Source organism: Vombatus ursinus, unplaced genomic scaffold (assembly GCF_900497805.2).
Source record: "Vombatus ursinus unplaced genomic scaffold, bare-nosed wombat genome assembly UNPS02010822.1, whole genome shotgun sequence".
NCBI lineage: Eukaryota > Metazoa > Chordata > Mammalia > Diprotodontia > Vombatidae > Vombatus > Vombatus ursinus.
Genome location: NW_020950600.1, coordinates 3,169,431 through 3,190,639, shown reverse-complemented (window position 1 = coordinate 3,190,639; position 21,209 = coordinate 3,169,431). Strand labels below are relative to the sequence as shown.

The 21,209-nt window shown below is 55.8% G+C and overlaps 1 protein-coding gene across 1 annotated transcript in view; it reads right to left on the bottom strand.

The window, feature by feature from the left end:
- Positions 1 to 3,632: 3,632 nt before the first annotated feature.
- Positions 3,633 to 21,209, bottom strand: part of AGRN (agrin) — a 92,050-nt gene continuing 74,473 nt past the window's right edge. Inside the window, exons 23-42 of the mRNA XM_027855396.1 lie at positions 20,857 to 20,962; positions 20,080 to 20,553; positions 19,509 to 19,646; positions 18,522 to 18,649; positions 17,614 to 17,728; positions 17,266 to 17,385; positions 16,575 to 16,886; positions 16,236 to 16,428; positions 15,329 to 15,544; positions 15,000 to 15,229; positions 14,747 to 14,881; positions 14,010 to 14,106; positions 13,661 to 13,825; positions 13,406 to 13,517; positions 11,679 to 11,795; positions 11,377 to 11,569; positions 10,946 to 11,033; positions 8,528 to 8,752; positions 7,156 to 7,259; positions 3,633 to 6,087 (exon numbers count right to left, since the gene is read on the bottom strand). Of these exons, the coding sequence (XP_027711197.1) occupies positions 5,930 to 6,087; positions 7,156 to 7,259; positions 8,528 to 8,752; positions 10,946 to 11,033; positions 11,377 to 11,569; positions 11,679 to 11,795; positions 13,406 to 13,517; positions 13,661 to 13,825; positions 14,010 to 14,106; positions 14,747 to 14,881; positions 15,000 to 15,229; positions 15,329 to 15,544; positions 16,236 to 16,428; positions 16,575 to 16,886; positions 17,266 to 17,385; positions 17,614 to 17,728; positions 18,522 to 18,649; positions 19,509 to 19,646; positions 20,080 to 20,553; positions 20,857 to 20,962 (3,426 nt within the window). The 3' untranslated portion in view covers positions 3,633 to 5,929. The remainder of the gene's footprint in view (positions 6,088 to 7,155; positions 7,260 to 8,527; positions 8,753 to 10,945; positions 11,034 to 11,376; positions 11,570 to 11,678; positions 11,796 to 13,405; positions 13,518 to 13,660; positions 13,826 to 14,009; positions 14,107 to 14,746; positions 14,882 to 14,999; positions 15,230 to 15,328; positions 15,545 to 16,235; positions 16,429 to 16,574; positions 16,887 to 17,265; positions 17,386 to 17,613; positions 17,729 to 18,521; positions 18,650 to 19,508; positions 19,647 to 20,079; positions 20,554 to 20,856; positions 20,963 to 21,209) is intronic.

Below are 21,209 nucleotides of genomic sequence, written 5' to 3'. Positions count from 1 at the left end.
CAGAGGAAGGGCAATGTCCTTTAAGAATGCCCAGTGAGGACAATGACCTTTTGAGGATTGTCCCTCAGGCATGATGCCCAGTGAAGGGGGACAATGTCCATAGAGGATAATGTCCAATGGAGGTAATGTCATTCAAAGATAATGTCCATCGAGGATAATGCCCCCGTGAGGGTAATGTCCAATGCTGGTAACATCACTTAAGGATAATGGCCCCCAAAGATAGCGTTGTTCAAGAAGCTGCCCAGTGAAGTCAGGAGAACTCCAGTGGCTAATGGGGGATAGCCAGTAGACTACAAACTTGTCTTGGGGGTGGGGAGAGTCCAGACTCGGAGCCTTGGAGTCACCCCTCCCTCCATGGAGCCTGAGCACTCTGGAGAAGCATTACATCCTAAAGATCAACAAGATAGATAATGGAACTCCATCCTCTACCCTGGGGAATAATTCTTCCTTATCCATGTTTCCCTTCCAAGAACCTCAGAAATCTTTCCCGGCATCAGATCCTTAGTGGAGGGCAGGCAGTGGGGGGGGGGGGGGGGGGGGGGTAAAGGGTAGAGTGAAGGGGAAGGGGCAGAGGGGGGGCCAAAGGGGGGAGGGTGGCAGCCAAAACTTCAGTCCCAGGATGGGTAGGAGTTGTCGTGGGCGTGGGAAGAATTTGGACACTGCCCAGATTGGTGGGGCCTTAAGAGAAAAAATGAGGCTCGTAGGAGTCCCCTCTGTGTGGGCCCATTCTGCCCAGTTTGACCCATGACAATGACATCAGTCACAAGCCCTTGGGAAGGAGAGGGGGGTTGGGATCCTGCTAAATTGGCCACAAGGAACTCACTAAGCAGACAAAAGGAAATCTCACCTTTCCCAAAGCCCCCAAGACCACCCTTCTCAGGAAGAAGGAGTTTGACCCCACAGACACACAGAACTTGTGGGATGAGGGTAGCTTGGAAGGTGTTTCAAGGTGAAGTTCCCTAGCTTAAAGAGGCCATCTCACCTCTCCCCACCCCCCCCACCAGCTGCTGGGCTAAAGGCTCTCTCCAAACGAGTCCATCCCCCTGCGTCACAGCCCTCCTGGCTGGGAAGCTAGGGATGGGCTGCCCTGAATCCCTCCCAGTGGAGGCCCAAAATGACCCCATCAGTTCTTTCTGATCCTGCACAAGGCTTCAAAGTAATTCCCTAAAATACTACTTTCATCAGAGTACCAGACGCTCATGTTTAAGAACCTTTCACAACTGCTTATTGCCTACCACCCATTCATTAAACATTTAAAGAATTGCCAAATTTTTGAGTGGGAAGGGATCTCAGCGGCCATCTGATGGGACCCAGACCTGAGCAAAAATCCAATCATCGAGTAAGTCATAACTTACCCAATGAATGGGACCTCCCACTGGCCTCCTGAGGAAATCCATTCCGCTCTAAGATAGTTCTAATTGCCGCCAAGTTTTTCCTTCTATTAAGGCAAATTTGCCTTCTTGTAACTTCTGCCCTGTGGGACCAAGCAAAATGAGGCCAATCTGTCTTCCAGCCCTCAGCCCTTCAAATATTTGAAGGCAGCTTTAAGGAGTCCTTCTCCAGGCTAAACATGCCCAGTCTACCATCACCTATCTATTATGAGGGATCCAGGACTAAGGCACAATCACTAATCTTTTGGGGATCAAATGAGATTTTATTGTTTCTTATTGTTCAGTCATTTCAGGCATGTCTGACTCTTTGTGACCCCACTAGGGGTTTTCTTGGCAAAGATGCTGAATTGATTTGCCATTTTCTTCTCCAGCTCATTTTTACAGATGATGAAACTGAGGCAAACAGGGTTAAGTGACTTACCCAGGGTCACACAGTTTTTGAGGTCAGATTTGAACTTGCTAACATGAGCCTTCCTGACTCCAAACCACTGTGTCACCTAGCCGCCCTATGGCACAATCACCATTGCTTTGGGGATCAGATGAGATAATGTATGGAAAATGCTTTCTAAATTTTAAAGTACTACATACATTTCCATTATTAGTTCTCAGGAAGCTTACAACACAGTGACAGGATGTAAACTCCTTGAAAGCAAGCCATATCATTTTTTAATCTTTGTATCTTCAGAACCCTCTGGGCAGTGTGGCAGAGACGACTAAAAAGCCAAGCTTGAAGACAAAGACCTCATTTAACTCAATGCTCTAGGCGATGCTCTGTGCTGACTTGCATTAATTCCCTCACCTGTTCCTTCAGTCTATGAAATCACAAGTCCAGTACCCATTTCCAGTGTCAGGCATAGAGTGGGCAATTAATAAATGCTTTTTGATTAATAGTACATCAAATCTAAATTCAGTCTATCATTCAACGCCTCCCTTGAAATTTGGTCCCTCCCTACCCATGACTTATCTTCCAGTATTCCCCTCCAGTGATATCTCCACAGTCGTCATGCCTCACTTCATGCACACTAAAAATGCCCCAACTACCATCTGTCCTAAAGGGAGGAGCCAGCTTCAGCCTCACCATCTTCATGAAACCTGCTCAGAACAGCCGATAAGCCTTGATCTCCAGCCTCCTTGGAGCTGGGATACTTTCAGCCTACAGGGGCTCTAGCACCAGAACCAACCTGCCATTTCCCAGGAGGCTCTGGGTTGGTCCTTCCTCTCGCCTTGACTCAGGAGAGCCAAAGTAGCCCAGCACAGGTGTGGGCGCTGAGGGCGCTGAAGGACCATAGAGAGAAACAGCATGGGGTAGCTGATAAGCTGTCCTCAGGCAGCATACTCAAAATTAGGGAGATTTGGGTTGAAATTTTCTCCCAGACACATAACTGGGTTACCCTGGGCAGGTGACATCAATCTTTCCAGGTCTCAGTTTCCTCTTCTGTTGTATTGTGTTGTGTTTGCCCTCCATTTTGAAGAGGTCCATGGGTGATGCCTTGACTGAAGCATTAATCGGACTGAAGAGAGGCAGAGCTGCACAAAGTCGTCAGCCTCACTCTCTCTTCCAGAATCACTGAAGTCCAGTGGTCAGACAAAAGTCAGGATGACTGGCCATGGCCCTGGATGCAATGGATGACCTCGGCGTCTTTGATGTCTGGCCAAGCTCTAAGCGCTCCACAGTGCCTGCTTCAGACACCTTCGTGGCTGCCGGAACAAATTGCTCTCATCTGCCTGTTCTACCGGGGAAGTCTTCCCATGCTTGTGGTAGACAGCCCCCTAACTCACTGACAGTTTTCATACCTGTAAGTTACCCTCGACCTGGTTTAGCCCATCTGGTTTTTTACCAAGGTGTGACTGCTGCACATGCCACAGCTTCTTGCAGCCCCAGGTGAGAGTTGGGTGACAGGTGGACACCAAGAGTAGATGAGCAGTCCCGAAAAGGACTCCATAACCCCTCACATCAGAGGTACTGGTCCTCCCTGAATATCCCATAATCCCCTTCCTTGTCTAAGGGGGAACTCAACACCTGCACAGGCCCTCTGAGTCTAATAGAATCCTTGGTCCAAACCCAGCAATGGCCAGTTACATAGACTTGTGAGGAGGTGTGCATACCTTACAGAGGTGGCTTGAGAATAAGTGGGCATTCTTAGTGGTCTCTACCCTGGTCTAGGTGGGACTGGAAGACAGAGGAAAAGGAAGGCTCCTGGCCCTGCCCCTTTCCCCCATAATCTCATGAGACACAAAAACTCATTTTCAAGTTTTCAAACTTTATTTCATGGCGACTGACAAAAGACACACATAAAGTTAGTAATGGTTACATCATGCTGAGTGGGGGTGGGGAGGCCTGGAGGCCATTGCCCAAAACAGAAGAGAGCAGGGGCTAGGCCTACCTTGGTGTGGCATGGAGAGGTATGGTGTGGCATGGCGTGGTCCCAGCCCCTCTCCCTAACCCCCAACACCGCCCCCCACCCCCAACAGGCCTCCTGGCTTCTCTTACAAACAGAAAATTAAGTGTCCGCCAGGCCCAGTCTTGAGTCCTGGCTCCCAGGGGGACTGTGCCCAGTTGGGGTGGGGATGGGAATGGGGAGAGGGCACAGAGAAACAAGGACACAAATGTTGCATTTTAAGGCGTTTCTGATCCCAGCAAACACCACCACCCTTCTCCCCCTAATATCTGGGGAAGTTTCCTGGAGTCTAGTGTTTTTCCCAACATGTGGGATACCAAGACCACCTCCAGGGAGGAGAGAGAGAAAGCCATGGCCGTATTTTCTTACTTATAAGGTGCAGCCCCATCCAGTGTATCATCCACCCTCCCCTAATCCAATGCATCTCTCCCTCTTTCTTACGGGAGGCTGCCCCACCCCTACCCCACCCCCTCTGTTCTCCCCTAGGGCAGTAGTGCTGAGGAAAGGGACAAAATGAAGGGGCTCCAGCTTTGAGATAGGGCACTCCCTAGGCTCTAGCTCCCAGGGACAAGGAATGGATTTGAAAACCTTTCCCCTCCCCCTGCCCCTCACTCCACCAGCCCCTTGGATAAATCATCCTTTCTGAAAGACAGCTTTAAGAGCCATTTATACTGGGCTCCCTCTGAGACTTCCATGCCCCCCCAACTCGAGTGCTGAAAAATGAGGGTGGGGAGGGAATAAAAGTTCAACTCCCAGATGTCCTTTCTTCCCAAAGTCATCATAATTACTCCTGTAAAAGCCATAGGCCACACCCATTCTCTTCAAGTTCAAAAAACGGGCCCTGGGGACCACTGCCTGAGGTGTTTCTGATGTGAGAGAAAGACCATGTTTGGAAGCCCAAGTGCAGAGCCACGATCAGGAAGTGCAGGCAGCTGGTGTGTGAAGAATTGGGGACGTCAAAATGATCTTCCCTTGGCTGGGAGAGCAAGGCCTGACAGCATCTGGTCCCTCTCCTCTCTGCAGGAGTGAGGTCCATTCACCCACATTCGAACACCACAACCAGGCAGGAGGGGAGTGGATTGGTCCCCCATCCCCCGGATGGGGGATCCAAGCCAGGCTGAGAAGTACGGGAAGAGAGCCCCAAAGGCTCTTTGGGCCCAACAAATAACATCAATTCTAAGTCACAGTATTGGCACTGAGCAGGCCTGAGGGATCTGGGGCCTGAGCCATGGATGTCCGCCAGGGTAAGGGAGATTGGAGGCTGGGCCCAGTAGCAGAGAGGGCAGAAACCATCCTCCTCTGCCTCTCATCTCCCCCAAAATAAAGCCTGAAATAAGACCCTCAGAGCTCACTCGTGCTGTTTGGCTTCTGAAAAGCAAAGTCAGGTAATGAGGGAATGGCAGACACTGTTTCCATACAGCCTTGGTGAAGCATGCCCTGGGCACTGAGCTTCAGGCCATCTGAACAGAGGCAGCAATCTCCTGAGGGAGTATTGGCCTCTGTGTGTGTGTGTGTGTGTGTGTGTGTGTGTGTGTGTGTGTGTGTGTACACACAAGAGACTGTCGGTAGAGGGGAATAAGGTAGGGATGGCAAGAAGGATGACAGTGCATTAAAAAATAACAGATAAAGTCAGACTCTTACACACATAAATTACAAACACAAAAGACTGATGAAAGGGTGGGAGGGGGGTGGTGTGGAGGCTGAGGACCCAGGCTAGCTTGTGTCCCCCTGGCCTGGCCTTCTCTCAGCCAGGGCTGATCCATCTTTGTTCTCCGTGGGAGCAGAACAAGGAGTGAAAGAGACAACCGGGGCCTGGCCGAAGCCCCCAGGGAAAAGAGCCTGCAGTCTGTCAGCTCCAGGCCCTTGTGTGGCTGCCCCTGGGGTGGGGCCCACCAGATGTCCAAAGAGAGGGCCGGGACCCAGGCCTTTGGAGCCAGGACCCTTCTCAAACTGGAGGCCAGTGGAAGGTAGGTCTCACCAGAGCAGGGGTGGGGATAGAGGAAGGTCTGCATTTCCTCCCTCCCCTGACAGGCAGGCAGGCTGGGGGGAAATTATATATTAAAAAAAGCCATGAGTTTACAAAAATAGAAAATAATTACAACAACTGGCAGGAGGCAGGGCTGGAGGTGGACAGGGGCATCATGGGGCCGAGCAATGCCGCAGGGCAGGCTTATGTAAGGCGTCCTCAACTAGGTGTAGCTCCTTCTGGCCAACCACCACTCCCCGCAAGCAGCCCACAAAGCCCGTGCTGTATGCCTTGGGTAGGCTGTGTGCCACAGTCAACTTCTCCAGGCCCCCTGGGTGAGACAACAGGGTGAGAGGAGAAGGTCAGTCAAACCAGGCAGGCACTGTCCGCCTGGCAGGGGGACTCCCTCAATGCCCTGACACCCCTTCCCCCTCTTCCCAACCTGCTCCCATCCCTCAGTCCATACACCATCCCACTGTCAGGGGGACTGGCTATAGGAGTGGCCTGAGCTGAGGGAACAGATGAAGAGAAGCTAATCTGTCCAAACATTAAAGGAGAAAATGACCCTTCCTCCCGTCTTTAAAGAGGTGAGGGAGGGGGGTGAGGGTGTGGAACGTGGCATACATTGCCAGACTCAATGGACGCATTCATTGGTTTGTTAAACATTTTCCCCCTTTTGTTTTCCTTTTGGTTACAAGGGATGGCAGAATGGGAACAGGAGTGGAGAAGGGAAGGATAAACATAGGTGGATGTTTTGTTTCATTTTGCTTTGTTTTGTTTTTCCAGAAATGAAGGAGATGTAAGAATAAAAGGGATCAATAAAAATTTTAAATCTAAAGAAAACAAAGCCGTGTTCAGCCTCAGGGGCAGGGTGGCTTCAGAGCAGCCCAAGTCACATGTGACCTAAGCCACAAACGTAACCCATGTCTCTATGGGGCTTGAGTGTGTTAAAGTGCTCAGCATAAAATTAGTCTGCTTGAGACCTGTAGGGAACACAGGTCCATTTCATAGATGAGGAAACTGAGGCTCAGAGAGTAAGTATGGAACCCAGGGCTTCCTACTTCCAAGTCCAGCAGAAATGATTCTTGGATTTCTAGCCGCTCCTGCTTCCTTCACTGCCCTCAACTTGGTATATAGAGAAGAGAGCTGGACATTTGGCTGAAATGCTATAGATGTCACATGTCCCTGGAGGGGCTGACCCATCCTGGACCCCCTGTCCAGCTGGAGCTAAATTCCTCCAGCAGAGGTAATAGCTGAACCCCAACACTTCCAATCTCATTGGGTTGGTAAGAAATGCCTGTTGATTGACTGAAGGAAATCCTAAGTGCTACAGTTGTTATTATCATTAGGGCAGATTGACCTCCTAAGAAATGACTGTCCCTTTTCAGCTGTAGCTCACCCAGCCAGAGAGCTCCATCTGTGTCCAACTGCGTGGCCCCCAGTGGAGAGGATCCTGTCACTGGGGCCTCATTGCCGACCTGAAGGGAGCCTTCCCGTTGTACTCTGGGGGGAGGGAGAGAGAGCAGAAGGCTGAATCAGCTCCTGTGACACACACACACACACACACACACACACACACACACACACACAAACACACACATACACACACACAGCCCTTCTTCCCACTTTGCCTCCTCAGGTAGCCTAGCGAGATTGCCACCGTCTGACTGGCCTTGCTGCTCTGGACCCTGCCTGACTTGCACTAAGAGTCCTCTGCTTTCTTGGGTTAAATCTATCTCCTATCTGTTTCTGTGTGGTTATATGTATGTGTTTGCATGCATGCAGCATGTCATAGGGCACAAATGTGAGCATGCCTATGTGTGCCTGCATGTAAGTATGTGTCTGTATGTACCTGTGGATGTTTCTGAGGGTGTCTGCAGTGTGAGTGTGTCTCTGAATACATATGTATGTGTGTGTGTGTGTGTGTGTGTGTGTACTGCTCCTCATGTGTACAGGCACCTCAGTATACAGCACATGAGGAGAATTATGCCTGTGTAGGCCTTAAGGATTAGCGTGTGTACACATATGTACATGCATGTAGCGTGTGGTTGTGTGTCCATGTACATTTGGGCATGGGGTTGTACCATGCTCGGTCTAACAAATTTAAACTGAGGGTGGGTTCCATGGAGGTTCTGGCTTTCTCCTCAGAGTGGGGTCAAGTCTCCTCCTCTCTTATCCCAGGGCAGGCTTAATCAGTGCTAATCTGTGCCTCTGGTCCCATCTGTTGGGGCTCTATGGGGCCCACTGCCCCATAACTCCTCAGTCTTTCACTCATCAGTAGCCCTCTCCAGCACTCCATCAGCCCCTGCCTGAGCCTGACAGGGCCAGCCCTCTCTCCCCTAAGGGCACCCAGGGCCAGGATTCCTGCTTCTGCTGGGGGCCAGGCTGCTGTCTGGGCCTGCCTACCCTCCCACCTGCCTGCCTGCCCCGCCTGCCCCGCCTGCCCACTGGCTGAAGCATCTCAGACACCCCCTACCGCTGTCCCTGCTCTGGCCTGGCCTGGCCCGCCCTGTGCTGTAAATAACCGAACTGTGTCCCCGGGGCAGGCCTGGGCATTCTCCCCTCCAAAGCCATTCCCACCCCCATCCTCCAGGCCATTCCTAGAATCTGGGACAGGCAAGTCTGGGCACAGCCGGTACCCCCTGCCGGCTCTCACCTCTATTATTAGCCCCAGGGCCAGTGGGCCAAGCTGGGCCAAAGCCCGAGACAGCAGCCTTTGGCCACACAGCTGTCCTCCTTCCCAGCCCCCCTGGTCCCCAGCTCCTGCTGACCTGGAGGCCTTGACACGCAGCCAGCGGTTGGTGTTAACAGGCACCGTGGAGTGCAGCACGACGGGCTGGGAGCCCAGGTCATAGGTCATCTGCAGGCGGCCATTCACGATGGCCAGAGCGATGTAATCAGCTCGCTCTGTGCCCTTGCCACTCCACAGCACCAGTCCCTGCATGGCCTCCGTCCGCAGGCTCAGCTCAAAGTGGTTCTCTTGCACGGCCTTCTCACTGGGGGGAGGAGGATGGGACAGGCTGTCAGGGACCTTGCCGGGGAGGGGGGACGGAGCGACAGCCCAGATGGACCGAGGAAGGGTGCAGCTGCCCCTTGGGCAGCTACACGACAAGTCTAGACATGCACACACAGAGATGGAGGGGAGGGAAGACACCAATGGAGGGGCCCAAAGGACAGACACACGACAAAGGAGCTCAGAGACCCAGACGCCGAGAGACACACGAGAGACCGAGAGACACTGAGAGGCTAAGAGGGGCAGGCAGGCAGGGAGGCCACGTGGGCCTGGGCACACGGCACACGCTCACCTGGAAAGGACCCCGGAGTCCAGACCATGAGGACTTAGAAGCAAGAAGAGAGGGAGGGAAGCAGTAAGCCGGGGGAGAGCCAGCCTGAGTGGGGCAGGGAGTCTGGGGAGGATGAGGCTGAGGGACCCCGAGACTAAGGAACCCCGGGGAGCGAGGGGGGAAGGAAGCTGCTGACCAGCTGAGCCCTGCTCCCTCCCTAGTGCTTTCAGGGACGAAGGGGTGCACTCGTCTTGGGTCCCTCCCTTCCTGGGGAAGAGAACGCCGTCCTTGAAGGAGGCTGGGCCCTCCAAAGTGGCTCAGCTCAGCCCTCTACTTTGGGAGAGCCCCAGTAAATGGTTATTCCAGGAGTACCTGGGGGACACTGGCATAGCTGGATCTGTTTTGGGTGCAGGGAAGGGCTCACAAGGCCTTCCCTCCCCCCTCTCCAGGGTCCTGGAGGAACCCATAGGAAGAGGCCTGCCAATTCTTACTGAATTGGAGAACTGGGGGGGGGGGTCTTAATAATGGGGATGCAGCCCCTTTAGACAGAACACAGGGACTTCCTGTGGGGAATGGAACAATCTGTGGCCAGGCCATTGGGAGCATGCAGATGTCTATGCAGCCAGCGGCCCCAGTGCCAGCCCAGGGCCAAACAAAGTCCAGTCTTAGCTCCCAAGGGAGGAGGAAGGGTGGGATGAAACAGGATGGGAGGTCAAGGGGATGCCTTATAGGGGAAACACAGCATACCAAGTACGCTAACACACATGTGTACTACACAGAGACAAACATGTCCCCGGTTACGGGTGTATACATACAATGTCCTTAGGGGCATTGTAAGAGACAGTAGGCCCTCATCACTGAGAAAATGGCAGCAACATCTCCCAGAAAGGAAAACTAACCTAGGCCAGCCTGACTCACTTGGGTCCAAGGACTGGTATCAGCCTCACACATGGGGGAAGACAGGCAAACTGAGGCTCAAGAGAGAGGCAGAGCCTCCTAACAGTCAGGAAAGTTCTTCCTGACATCTGACCTGAATCTTCCCTATTACAGCTCTAGGCCCCAGTTCTGGACCTCAGTTCCTGCCATCTTCACTGCTCCCACCAGCCCTGGCCCCTGCCCTGGGGATAGGTGGCCTTTAGGGATAGGGAATGAATGTATGGATGGATGGATGGATGGCCTGTAAAGGCAGAGGGGCAGTGCTCTGGCTTGGGGATGGTGAGACTGGGGATGCTTGATGGGTGACCTGTAGCTAGGGACAAGGCACCTGGAGGTTGGCCAGTGAGCACGTAAGGATGGGGAGCCCTAGGAGAGCTAAATGGCCTGGGAAGATTGGTGGGAACCGGGGAGGAGGGTTGGCCTGTAGGACCTCTGAGGACAAGGAGTCTGGGAAGGGATGGAGAGCCCCTAAAGCTGGCTGACCTTTTAGGATGGGGGCTGGGGGAGAGGGGGCCAGAGGATGGCTGCATGATCGATGAGGATGGCAGATGTCCAATGAGAAGGACGGGGCTACCATGCTACTTACGCTGGAATCTCATTGGTCAGTTCGCTTGGAAACAGAGAAACAAGGACAGTGAGAAGGCAGGACACAGACAGGCAATTGAGGAGAGAAGACGGACAGACAACAGAGACATACAGAAAGTGTAGAGGGCCAGGCTAATAAGAAGGGAGATGGGGGCACACTGGAAAGTAGGAAGGACAACAGGAAAGAAAAAGACACTGCTCCCCACTCCAGGCTAGCAGCAGGGGAGGAATCTGTTCAGGGATGTTGATGGCGGCCCCTATTTCCGCCTGTGGTCTCCCTCCCAATCTTCTTAGAAGCCTCTGGGAGTCCTGGAGGCAGCTGGCGAGGGGCCCAGAGGGAGGCTAGGGGGAACATGGAAGCTGCTGGAGTCAGGGAAGCATTACCTGGTGGTCACTGCATTGTTATACTCAATGAATGTGCGTCCATCAAAGGCGATGGAGTCCAGGTCAGCAGCCGACTTCTCAATCAGCCCTGGGTACGGTGGGGCAAGGAGGAAGGCGTTAGGACCTCAGTTTAGAGCCACCTGTTTAACTCCCTCATTTTGCTGGGAGAAATTGTCCCCAGAGACATGAAATTCTTGCTCAAGGTCTCGCAGGTAGGAAAAAGTTGGGCTGGGATTTGAACCCAGGTCCTCTAGTGCCAGCCAGCTCACTTACTACCACACCATGCTCCCTCCCCTTCTAACCCTCACTTCCTTTCTTTCCTGAGTCTAACCTGAATCTCTCTAACTATGGTGGAAGAAAGCCAAGGAGGTACAGCTCTGTCTTGCCGGGTTTCTCTCCCAAACCACCCCCTAACCAAGCCCCGGCCTCACCCTTCTCGCAGTGGGCCCCCGAGAAGCCCCCAGGACACAGGCACTCATAGGTGTCCTGCTGGGGAGAGCAGGAGCCCCCATTGAGGCAGGGCTGGCCTGAGGCCCGGGTGCAGGGGTGGTCGGGGAAGGAGGAGATCTCAACAGCATCGAGGACATTGTCTCTTGTCAACAGCTGGCGACCCTTCAGTGAGACCTGGAGGCCAGGAAGGGAAGGGACAGGTGTGGCGGCTATCTGGGAGCCATGCCCCACCTCTGGCTCCCCTGGCCACAGCTCCCCTCCCTGCACCTAGGGCAACTCTTACCGTCTGGATGGCCCCGTCAAAGCCTCCAGAGACAGCAGCTGCACGGGCCAGTTTGCTGAAATCAGGAGCACCTCCGACATATAGTGGTTCCTTCAAGTTGAGGACAGTGTGTGGCATCTGGGTGGGGCAGGGAGGGGAAGGGAACCATGAGAATCTGAGTCAGAAGGGGGGAGCCCAGACTGTACCTCACATGCCTTCCCTGGAGTCTGAAAGACCCTAGGGGACACACTTAAGACACCTCCCCCAACCAGTAACATTGCCATCTCTAACCCCAAAGACAATGGCTCTACCCAGGATTCATTAGAACACACAGAAATGGCTGGCAATGGGGTATCACTAGATGCAGGGCAGGAAGTCAAGAATGGCAGAGGAGGGACATGGAGGCAGCTATTCTAGACACTGGATCTGAGTGAAGATGGAGGTGAGCAGTGGAAAACAACAAGGGACAGGAGGGAGCTAGCCAAATTAACAATTCAATTCGTAGAGTACAGATTCAGAGCTGGAAGGGACCTCGAGGTCAATCAGTCCAACCCCCTTACTTTACCATGAAGAGAACTAAGGCCCAGAAAAGTCAAGACAGTCAAGCAAGCAAGCATTTATAAAACACCTGCTATGTGCCAGGCACTGTTCTAGGCACTGGGAACACAAAAATAAAGAATCCCAGCCCTCAAAGAGCTTGCAAATAGTAAAGTGGGAGAAACATGATTTGAACCTAAGCTCTGTCCCTAAACTCAATGTTCAATTCATTCTACGAGGCAGCCAGGATTCACAGTCTTAAGTGTCTCCTGTGCTCACAACCCCACGCTAGTGCTGGGGGTGCTTCTTGCTTTGATTTCATCAGTCTGGGAAATCTCTCCAGTGATGCAGGATTACAACTCCTCCATCAATCACTTGGTAGATGGTCTTCTCAAGTTGCTGGGGCCAAAAAATTCACCTGCCCCCACCAATCAATCTGATCAATCTGAGGCCCCAGCTGGGCCTCAGACCAGACTAGCCGGTGAGGTCCAGCTTGAGTCTGCGTCAAGACCACAGTCACTTCTACACCATGATGCAGCACCAAGGCAGAGGCAATGACCTAACCCTGCCCTCCAGGTTCTTACAGGCTAGTGAGGGTTTGGGGGGAGGAGGAGGATTGAGGAAGGGACATGTCCACAGATGACTACAGGTCAGGTTAGAATGATGTCAGGTTATAGGACAGGGCAAACAGAAGCAATACTTATCTGTACCTTTCGGGATTTCTGAAATCCGGAGGGGGGCAATGCAGAGAGAGGGCGAGAAAGGGGGAAGCGAGGAGGGAAAAGGACAAAGACAAAGACAGACAGACAGAGATTGGGATAGACAGACAGGGAGAGAGAGAAAACAGATCAGTAGGATAATGTCAGCGGGTCCCAAGGGGCAGTGGCGGCCAGCAGTGGGGTCCCACAGGCCCTCCCCTACAGTAAGAGATCTAAGCAGAGGAGGGACATGGCATTGCGGGGGGTGGGGCAGCCGAAGTATAAGAACTTTTCAGGATTGCTATGGGGGAAGAGTGATACAGCAATAGGAAGAAGAATGGGGAGAGCTCCCCTCCCCCCAGGTACCCCATCCAAACTCCAGGGTCCCGACCACCCCTTTCCCCAGACCAGTTACCTGCCTGTCCCCGCACCCCATCCCCCAGCTAAAGTCCCAGGGGAGGGGGTCTGGCCTATCCAGGTGCTATAGTCTAAGCCTCCCGCCAGTTCACTTACCGGGGACTCTCCCAGCACTCGTTCCCCATCATTGATCCACATGGCCCCCTTCCTCCCGTTCCGCTCCAGAGAGACTTGGGTCCATTTGTTCAGGGTGATGGGTTCCTTGCTCCTGGTGGGTGGGAGACGAGGCAGTAGGAGAACAGCTATCCCGGCGCAGGGCTCTCTCAGCCCTGTCCAGCCAGCCCTGACCCAGACCTCAGTCTCCCCTGCCTGGCCTGGGTGCCGGGCGCAAACCCAGCCCTAGTCAGTCACCTGATGACTGCGGCTCCCTTGCCCAGATCATAACGATACTCCAGATGCCCGCCGTGCAGGGCCAGGGATACGAAGTCACCTTTGCCATCAGTCTTCTGCCCGTTGTAGAAGAGGACGCCAGTAGGACTCCGGGCCAGGAATACCACTTCCATGGCCATCTTCTCCCTGCGGTGGTTGGGAAGTCATCCCAAGCAACCCCCAGCCTTGGGGCCCTCACCATGACGTCCTCCCCTAGGCGTTAGCTGGCCTGTGGGGAAAGCCAGGAGCCAGACCAGAGGTGCCCTCCCACCCTGGGCTTCACACCCCCTCACTCTCCCCAGACCCAACTCTTGATCCCAGCCCCTCTCACCCCCGAACGTCCCCGAAGGTGTGCAGGCCGTTCAGCTCCAGGTAGGAAAAACCATTGAAGGTGGGAAGGAAGGGTCTGGACGGGTCTTGCTCTGTCACTGGAGAATGAGGGAGAGGAAAGTCAGAAGACTTAAAGCAGGAAGCGTTCCACGCTTGGCCGGCGCGTGCCCTGGCTTCCTTCCCAAACCTCTCAAACTTTCTTCATCAGTCCCTTCCAGTTCAAGACCTAAGAGTCTATTTGCCACAGACCTTGGTCAACTCTTTTCCCCTCTCTCCAAGCCTCAGCTGTAAAAGCAGGGAGTTGGGCTAGCTTGCCTCTGAGGTCCCTTCCAGCTTCAGGTCTAAGAATTCCAAGACCTGGACTCAAACCCTGGCTTTGCCACAGATCTGGGCCTCAGTTTCCCTATCTGTAAAATGAGGTATTGGACTAGCCAGCTTTCGAGCCCCTGTCCTGGGGCATAACTAGGGTGGGACACGTATGCGTCTGCCCCAGGATGCTGACGCAGAATCCATTGACCAGCATTTATTAAGGGCTACCGTGTGCCTGCCACCATGCTGGGTGCTGGGGGATGAATCCTTCCCTCCTCGCAGGGAAGTCTGACCCAAGCCCGCTGGTGCCGCAGTCCGCAGCACGCCCTGCAAACATCCTTGCCTGCTTCCCTCTCCTTCCTCTCAGCGCGGGCTGGACTTGACATCTCCTACCCGAGTCTGTCCTAGTGCGGCTCTGCTCTGCCTCACCTGTCTGGCAGAAGCGGCCACCTCGCCCCATGGGGCATTCACACTTGGCGCCTCCCTCGGGCAGCGCTCGGCAGGTGGCCGCGCCTTGGCAAGGATTGGGCTGGCAGGGATTCCTCTCATCAGCGCAGGTAGGGCCTGGGGTGGAGGAGGAGATTCAGGTTTCACCATCCCCAGGCTCCGCCTCCAAGCCTGCCCTTCCTCAGCCAGCCGCACCTCCGGCCTCCACCCGGCTCGCCCACACCGCAGGCCTCACCTTCTCGGCCCTTCGGACACTGGCAGTGGAACATGTCGGCCTCTCGGGCCTGGCAGGTGGCGCCGTGGTGGCAGGGGTTGGGCAGGCAGGGGTTGCTACCACACTCGCCCACCCCCGAGCCATAGAGAACATCCGGGCCTTTCTCCCGAAGCCCAATCCTTTGGTTGTTCACATCCAAGAGGCGGATGCAGCCCCTCAGGCCAGCCCGGGCCGACGTTCGCTCGGACACTCTGCCGGGGGAAGGAGCCGGGGCAGGGTCAGTGCTGGGGCCCCACCGGCCCTACCTCCCCCGCCACCGAGCCGCCCTGCTCCACCCGGCCCCCACTCACATGGACGCCTGGTCCTCGGGGACGCCGCCCACGAACAGGTCTGTGTCCAGATTGAGACCGTCAGTGCCGCTGGGACTCTCACCGGTCACGTGGGGCTCCCCATCCACAGAGAGCATCCCTTGGCGCCGGTTCCTCGTCACCACCAGGTGGTGCCACCGGCCACGCTCCACGGGCACCTTGCTAGTGACGATGCCCACGCCGGAGCCTGTGTCAAACCTGGTGGGTGGACAAGGCAGCGCAGGGCAGGGGGCTCAGGTTGTGAGCCTGACCTTAAGGTGCCCAGCCCCCCACCCCCACCCCAGGCCCCTTCCTTCAGAAGTCCATCACCTGCCTTACCCACACCTGGCCCAGAAGTCAACATCAGGTGGGCTTACAGAGCCAGATGGAATCTTAGAGCCATTTTACAGATTCAGAAACTGAGGCCTGGAAAGGGTCCATGTGATTTGGCTCAAATTAAGTGACACACAGGAAGCAAAAGACCAAGGTAGAATTTGAACTCTGGTCTGCTGACGCCCCTTTCCCACTTCTACTGTGAAACCTCTCCCCCGTGTAACCAAGACTACTCCAAAGTCCACAAAGACACAAAGCCATACAATGTTACGTGAGCACCCCACAGGCCAGTCACACACACACACACACACACACACACACACACACACACACCCCGTGTCTCATGTACACAGTGGCTCTCACAGTCCCATGGACACTATCCCCCACAGTCCGTGGCACACATATGTGCACCGTCACACACACACATGGGGTCACGGGGTCACACACACAAGCTCAGACCCCAGGCCTGCACTCACCCATCCATCCATCCATCCATCCATCCATCCATCCATCCATCCATCCATCCACCAACCCCTGGGGCGTCCAAACGTCCAGGGGTCTGACCTCTTGCCCGTACCTGAGTTCCACAAAGCCATTGACCAGCGTGAGTGCGATGAAATCCTTCCCAGAGCTCTGACCGTTGTACAGGAGAAGCCCGTGGGGCTCAGACACCCGGAACTCCATGGCTACACGCAGGGTGTGGTAGGCTCGGAGGGTGGGGAAGGCCAGGTAGGATCTGCCCCCAAAGGCAGGCACGAAATACTGCACAGCTGGGGGAGGGGCACAAAGTGTGTGCTGGGGGGCGGGGTCTTCTGGCCTCTGCCCTCATTCCCAACCCAGACCTGGCTCTGCCTCCAGGCCTGCCCCACGGCCCACGGGGCCCTCCAGCCAGCTCCTCGTCCAGCGGCCCCCTAACCTTTCTCACAGACGGCACCACCCCGGCCAGCTGGGCAGCTGCAGCTGAAGTCCTTCCCGTCATCCTCACAGGTGCCTCCATGGAGGCAGGGGTGGGAGTCACAGGGCCGGGGAGGTTTCCGAGTCACGGGGGGAGTGGCAGGGGGAAGGGCCGCAGTGCTGGACGGTCTACGGGTCACCGGCCGGCCCAGGTGACCCGGGTACAGCGTGTGGGGAGTCACAGCGGAGGTGTGACGGCTGCCTGGCGTCATGGCCTCAGCCGTGGTCACAGTGGTGGTGGTGGTAGCTGTGGTGAACAGCATAGGGAGCCAGTCTGCAAGAGAGGAAAGGACCCATCAGTGCCCGGTGTATGACAGAAGAGAAGGGGGCTTCTGCTGCTACTTCAATGCAATTTACCCTTCGTTCCAGGCAGAGGGGGTGAAGGAACCCTGTTAGTTAAGAAAGAATGCCTTGTTGAGTTTAGGGCCATCTCTCAGCTGGGCTTGGCTCAGAAGCAAAAGGACACCCATGCCCCCTGGGCAGTGGCATCCCAAGGCTCACAGGGGTGGGGGGGAAAGGGGAGGTAACTGAGCTCCTGCTGAGCCCCCACAGGAGGGAGGCCCCAGGCCCCCGAGTCCTGAGATGAATGGAGCAGACAACAGTCCCAACTGGTCCCCCAGATCAGAGTGAGGCTGGGTGATGCCGGCACTCACCAAAGTCCATGAACTTCACGTGGTCTCCGAGGGGCTGTTTCACTACTAGGACCCTCTTCTTGGACGCTCTGATCTGTTTCAGCAGGGCCCGGCCCACATCAAGAGCCGTGAAGGATGTGGCTGGGGGGAGAGGGGAGGGGAAGGGGGATGGCGGCAGCTACTTAAGCAGCATTGACCCCAGCTGCCACCTCCCGGAGCCTCCCCAGCCAGGATCCCAACAAGGGGGTCGTTGTTAGAAGCTCCCACACAGGCCCTTTTGTCCTGGAGGCCCCCAGAAGCTCCTCCATCATCTGGGGTGCCCCGCCCCAAGCCTGGGGGAATGCAGGAGCAGGCAGGCCCCTCACTCACAGGGGTCAAAGTGGGCATCCACAATGGCCCGCACAGAGCTGCCTGGGCCCAGGTCCCGCATCCGGACGCTCCGGAAGTCCTTCTTGACGTCTGAATTCCGGAACAGGCCCTCCAGCTGTGGGGTGGGGACAGGGAGTCAGACACTGAGCTCAGGGGAGACCCGTCCCCCCCTATCTCTAGGGTTGGCCTGGCTAATGACCTTGCGGGGGCGGGATGAAGGTCCCAGACCATCCTGGAGTCCTCTGAGTCCTATTCTGTGTCCCTCGTGGACAAGGGTGAGGGAGAATGAGAAACTAGGGGTCTGCAGGGGTCATTCAGTCCATCCTCCTGTCTCTGGACTAGCTGCACTCACATTAGATGATAGTTCATTCCCTTGGGGAGGGCAGGGTGAGGAGGTCCACAGCTTCACTGGCCTGAGGTCACCCAGCCCCTTGGCCAATGCATCCCTGAATCTAACCTGCTGCTAGGTAGCACCAGGCCTGGAGTCAAAAAGACTTCAGTTCAAATCCAGCCTCAGACACGTATTAGCTGTGTGACCCTGGACAAGTCACTTCATCTGTGTTTGCCCCCAGTTCCCTCATCTATAAAATGAGAGTAACAATAACACCCAAGGTGGTTGGATAAAATGAGATAACAAATGTAAAGGCTGGTAGATAGTAGGTGCTTAATAAATGCTTACACTCTTTCTTTTTTTTTTTTAGGCAATTGGGGTTAAGTGACTTGCCCAGGATCACACAGCTAGTAAGTGTCAAGTGTTTGGTCTGAGGCCAGATTTGGAGTTCAGGGCTGGTGCTCTATCCACTGCGCCACCTAGCTGCCCCTAAATGCTTACACTCTTACACCCTGGTGCTCTGCCTGGTGAGTGCTCTGCATGGGGGTGTGTGGAGTGGCAAGGACAGAAGACATACCACACTCTCAATGCTTCGGGCCGTCTCCCCAAAGAGCTCTGACTTGGGGTCTGCCATCTCTGGAGTATAGAATAACTCCTGACCCTCGACCTCTTCCAAAACTAGCACTCCTTGGAACACCTTGGTGGCTGTGGGGGTTGGGGGGGTGGAAAGAAGGATAAAATGAGCCCCTCTCCCCCCCGGTTCACCGGCCACTGTACAGAGCTGGCTTGGGGGCCCGGGCCCCAGGATAGCAGGCGAGCAGGGCAGGTGGGTGGTTAGTGAGATGGGGCTATGGAGGTTAATGGGAGCTGGAGGGGGCACCCAAAGTTACCACACAGCCTCCTGTGGGCGGCGGCCCCAACGGCAGGTGCCCCCAGGGCTGCCTAGGTAACAAGAGAGAGACATTAGCCAGAACGTAGCAGGCGCACGCACCCACGCATCGCACACACGCACACGTGTGCACAAGTGCACGCGCGCACACACACACACACGCATCTCACATGCCAAGAGCTAGAAAGGAAATCCGCACACAGGCCTACCTCCCAAGGCTGCCCATCCAGGCAGAGGCTCCTTTCACACAGGCGAGTGGGCAGACTTTTCCCCCGGGTGGTGCCCCCTGCCCCAGGAGTTGTTGCCCAAACCAAATAAGCACTTTTTAAGTGCCTACTACATGCCAGGCCCCGTGCTAAGCACCAAGGATACACAGAGGCAAAAAGGTGCCTGCCCTCAGAGGGCTTGCGCTCTAATGGAGAAAAAGAAGGCGGCAGTCAGCAAGTACCTAACAGAATTCTCTACAGAGTGGAAGGTCCAGCACTAGGGCCGACGGGGAAGGGGTGGCGCTCAGAGTCAGAGGAGAGGCACCCCGTACGGGGCAGCAGAGGCCTCCTGGCCCTTGCGGGCCTAGCAACGGACAGCATTACAGAATGGGGCGGAGGTGACCAGCCTGCTCAGACACAGCCCCGTCCTCCAGGGCCCAGCCCCCGGGGCCCTTGGAAGGCGGCATACCTGGGCAGTTGGTGCCTTCGGCGTCCAGGGCGGGCGTCTCTCCGTCCGAGCAGCAGCCCAGGGGCAGGTTGTAACAAGAAGCTCTCTCGATGGCAGGAGTGGGGGCCGCCACGCCCCCCTCTTCCAGGAGCTCTATCCCTGTAGGCGGAAGGGATGGGGTGGGGGGGACAGAGCTGAGTGGGCAGCCCCAGCCCGGGGCCCCAAGGTCACACTAGCAGCTGCTCTGAGGGCACGGTCTGCATCATCCAGCCCCGTTGGGCTCCCCGGAGACAGGGCCACATCTCCCCCATGATCCAGGGCAGCAGCTGAGTCTGTCTCTCAGATTGGGGGCTAGAGGGGAAGAGGGGTCATGCCTCCTCCTCCCTTAGCATCCACCTACTAATTCATTCCTTCGTTCATCCATTCATTCACTGACTGGCCACTTTTAAAGGCCCGCTATAACCTCAGACACAGAGTGAGATGCTTTTGTCCAAAAGGAACCATCCCTACCCTAAAATCCACCAACAAGCAAATGGAAAACGGACCGGGTCAGTCTAAGGTGACTGATGCCCCCTGCCGCTGCATCGCGCACCTGCAGAACCCATCCCACTGGCCTCCGTGTCACCGCTGAGCTCCTCGTCACCGCTGCTGTCATCGGCACTGCCCGACTCAGAGTAGGCCAAGGTGGGGATGGCAGCGGGGGCCACCGGGGCAGTCAGGATAGGCCGCACCGTGCTCCTGTGGACGCCTGCCGTGGTCCATGTCGGAGTGGAAGGCCGTACCGTTGTCCTGTGGATGCCTGGTACGGTCCGTGCGGGAGCAGGCCTTGTCGTGGTCCAGCGGACACCTGCTGTGGTCCAGGCCGGCGCAGAAGGTCGAGTGGTGGGACGGCTGCGGAGCGTGGGCTGGGCACCCCGTCCGTGCCACGTAGTCCCTGGTTCTGTGGTCACTGGGGTCTCCGGGGCCTGGCTGGTGAACTTCAGGAGGGAGGGCAGGATGGTTTCTGAGGCCTCCTCAGATGGGGCTGTGGGAGGATGGGCAGGCGGGCTCCCATGGGTGATGGGCTCTGAAAGGAAAAGGAGGGGAGGTTTCCATAAGGTGGCTTCCAGAGGAAGGGATGGGCCAGGGAGGTGGGGCCACAGATGAGGGGAAGGACAGGCCATTTACCTCCATCCGTCTCTGCTAAGGCTGGGAAAAGAAGGAGGGGGGTGCTGCAGCAGGTTAGATCTATGGGTGAACCTCTAGGCATGTGTCAGGAAGGTCACTGGGGTCTTTGCTTTAGGGGGATGCTTACACCAGCCTCCCCTGGCTGAGGAGGGCCTCAGTCTGGGTAGAGTACAGACAGCCCATCCCTGGGAGCCCCCCTCACCGTGGCACTGCCCAAAATGCCGCACAGTGATTGTCTGGCCCTGGCGACAGGCGATGGTCTTCAGCTGGCACGGGTCTCCATAGGTCACCCCATCTGAGCCACAGACCTGGGGGGAAGGGTTAGGAAGAAAAGGCTCAGCCATACTAGAAAGCAGCAAGGGGAGAAAAGTGGGAAGAAGAAAAGAAGGGGAAGAGGTAGGGAGGTGGGAACAAAGTGGTGCAGCAACAGAGGGGCAGCCCCCCCCCTGCCCTGGGAGGGCGCATGGAGGGAGGGGCCACCCCCAGCCCCGCGGTCTTCCTTCCCACATGGTGCCCAGCCCAGGTGCCCACCCCCAGCCCCGCGGTCTTCCTTCC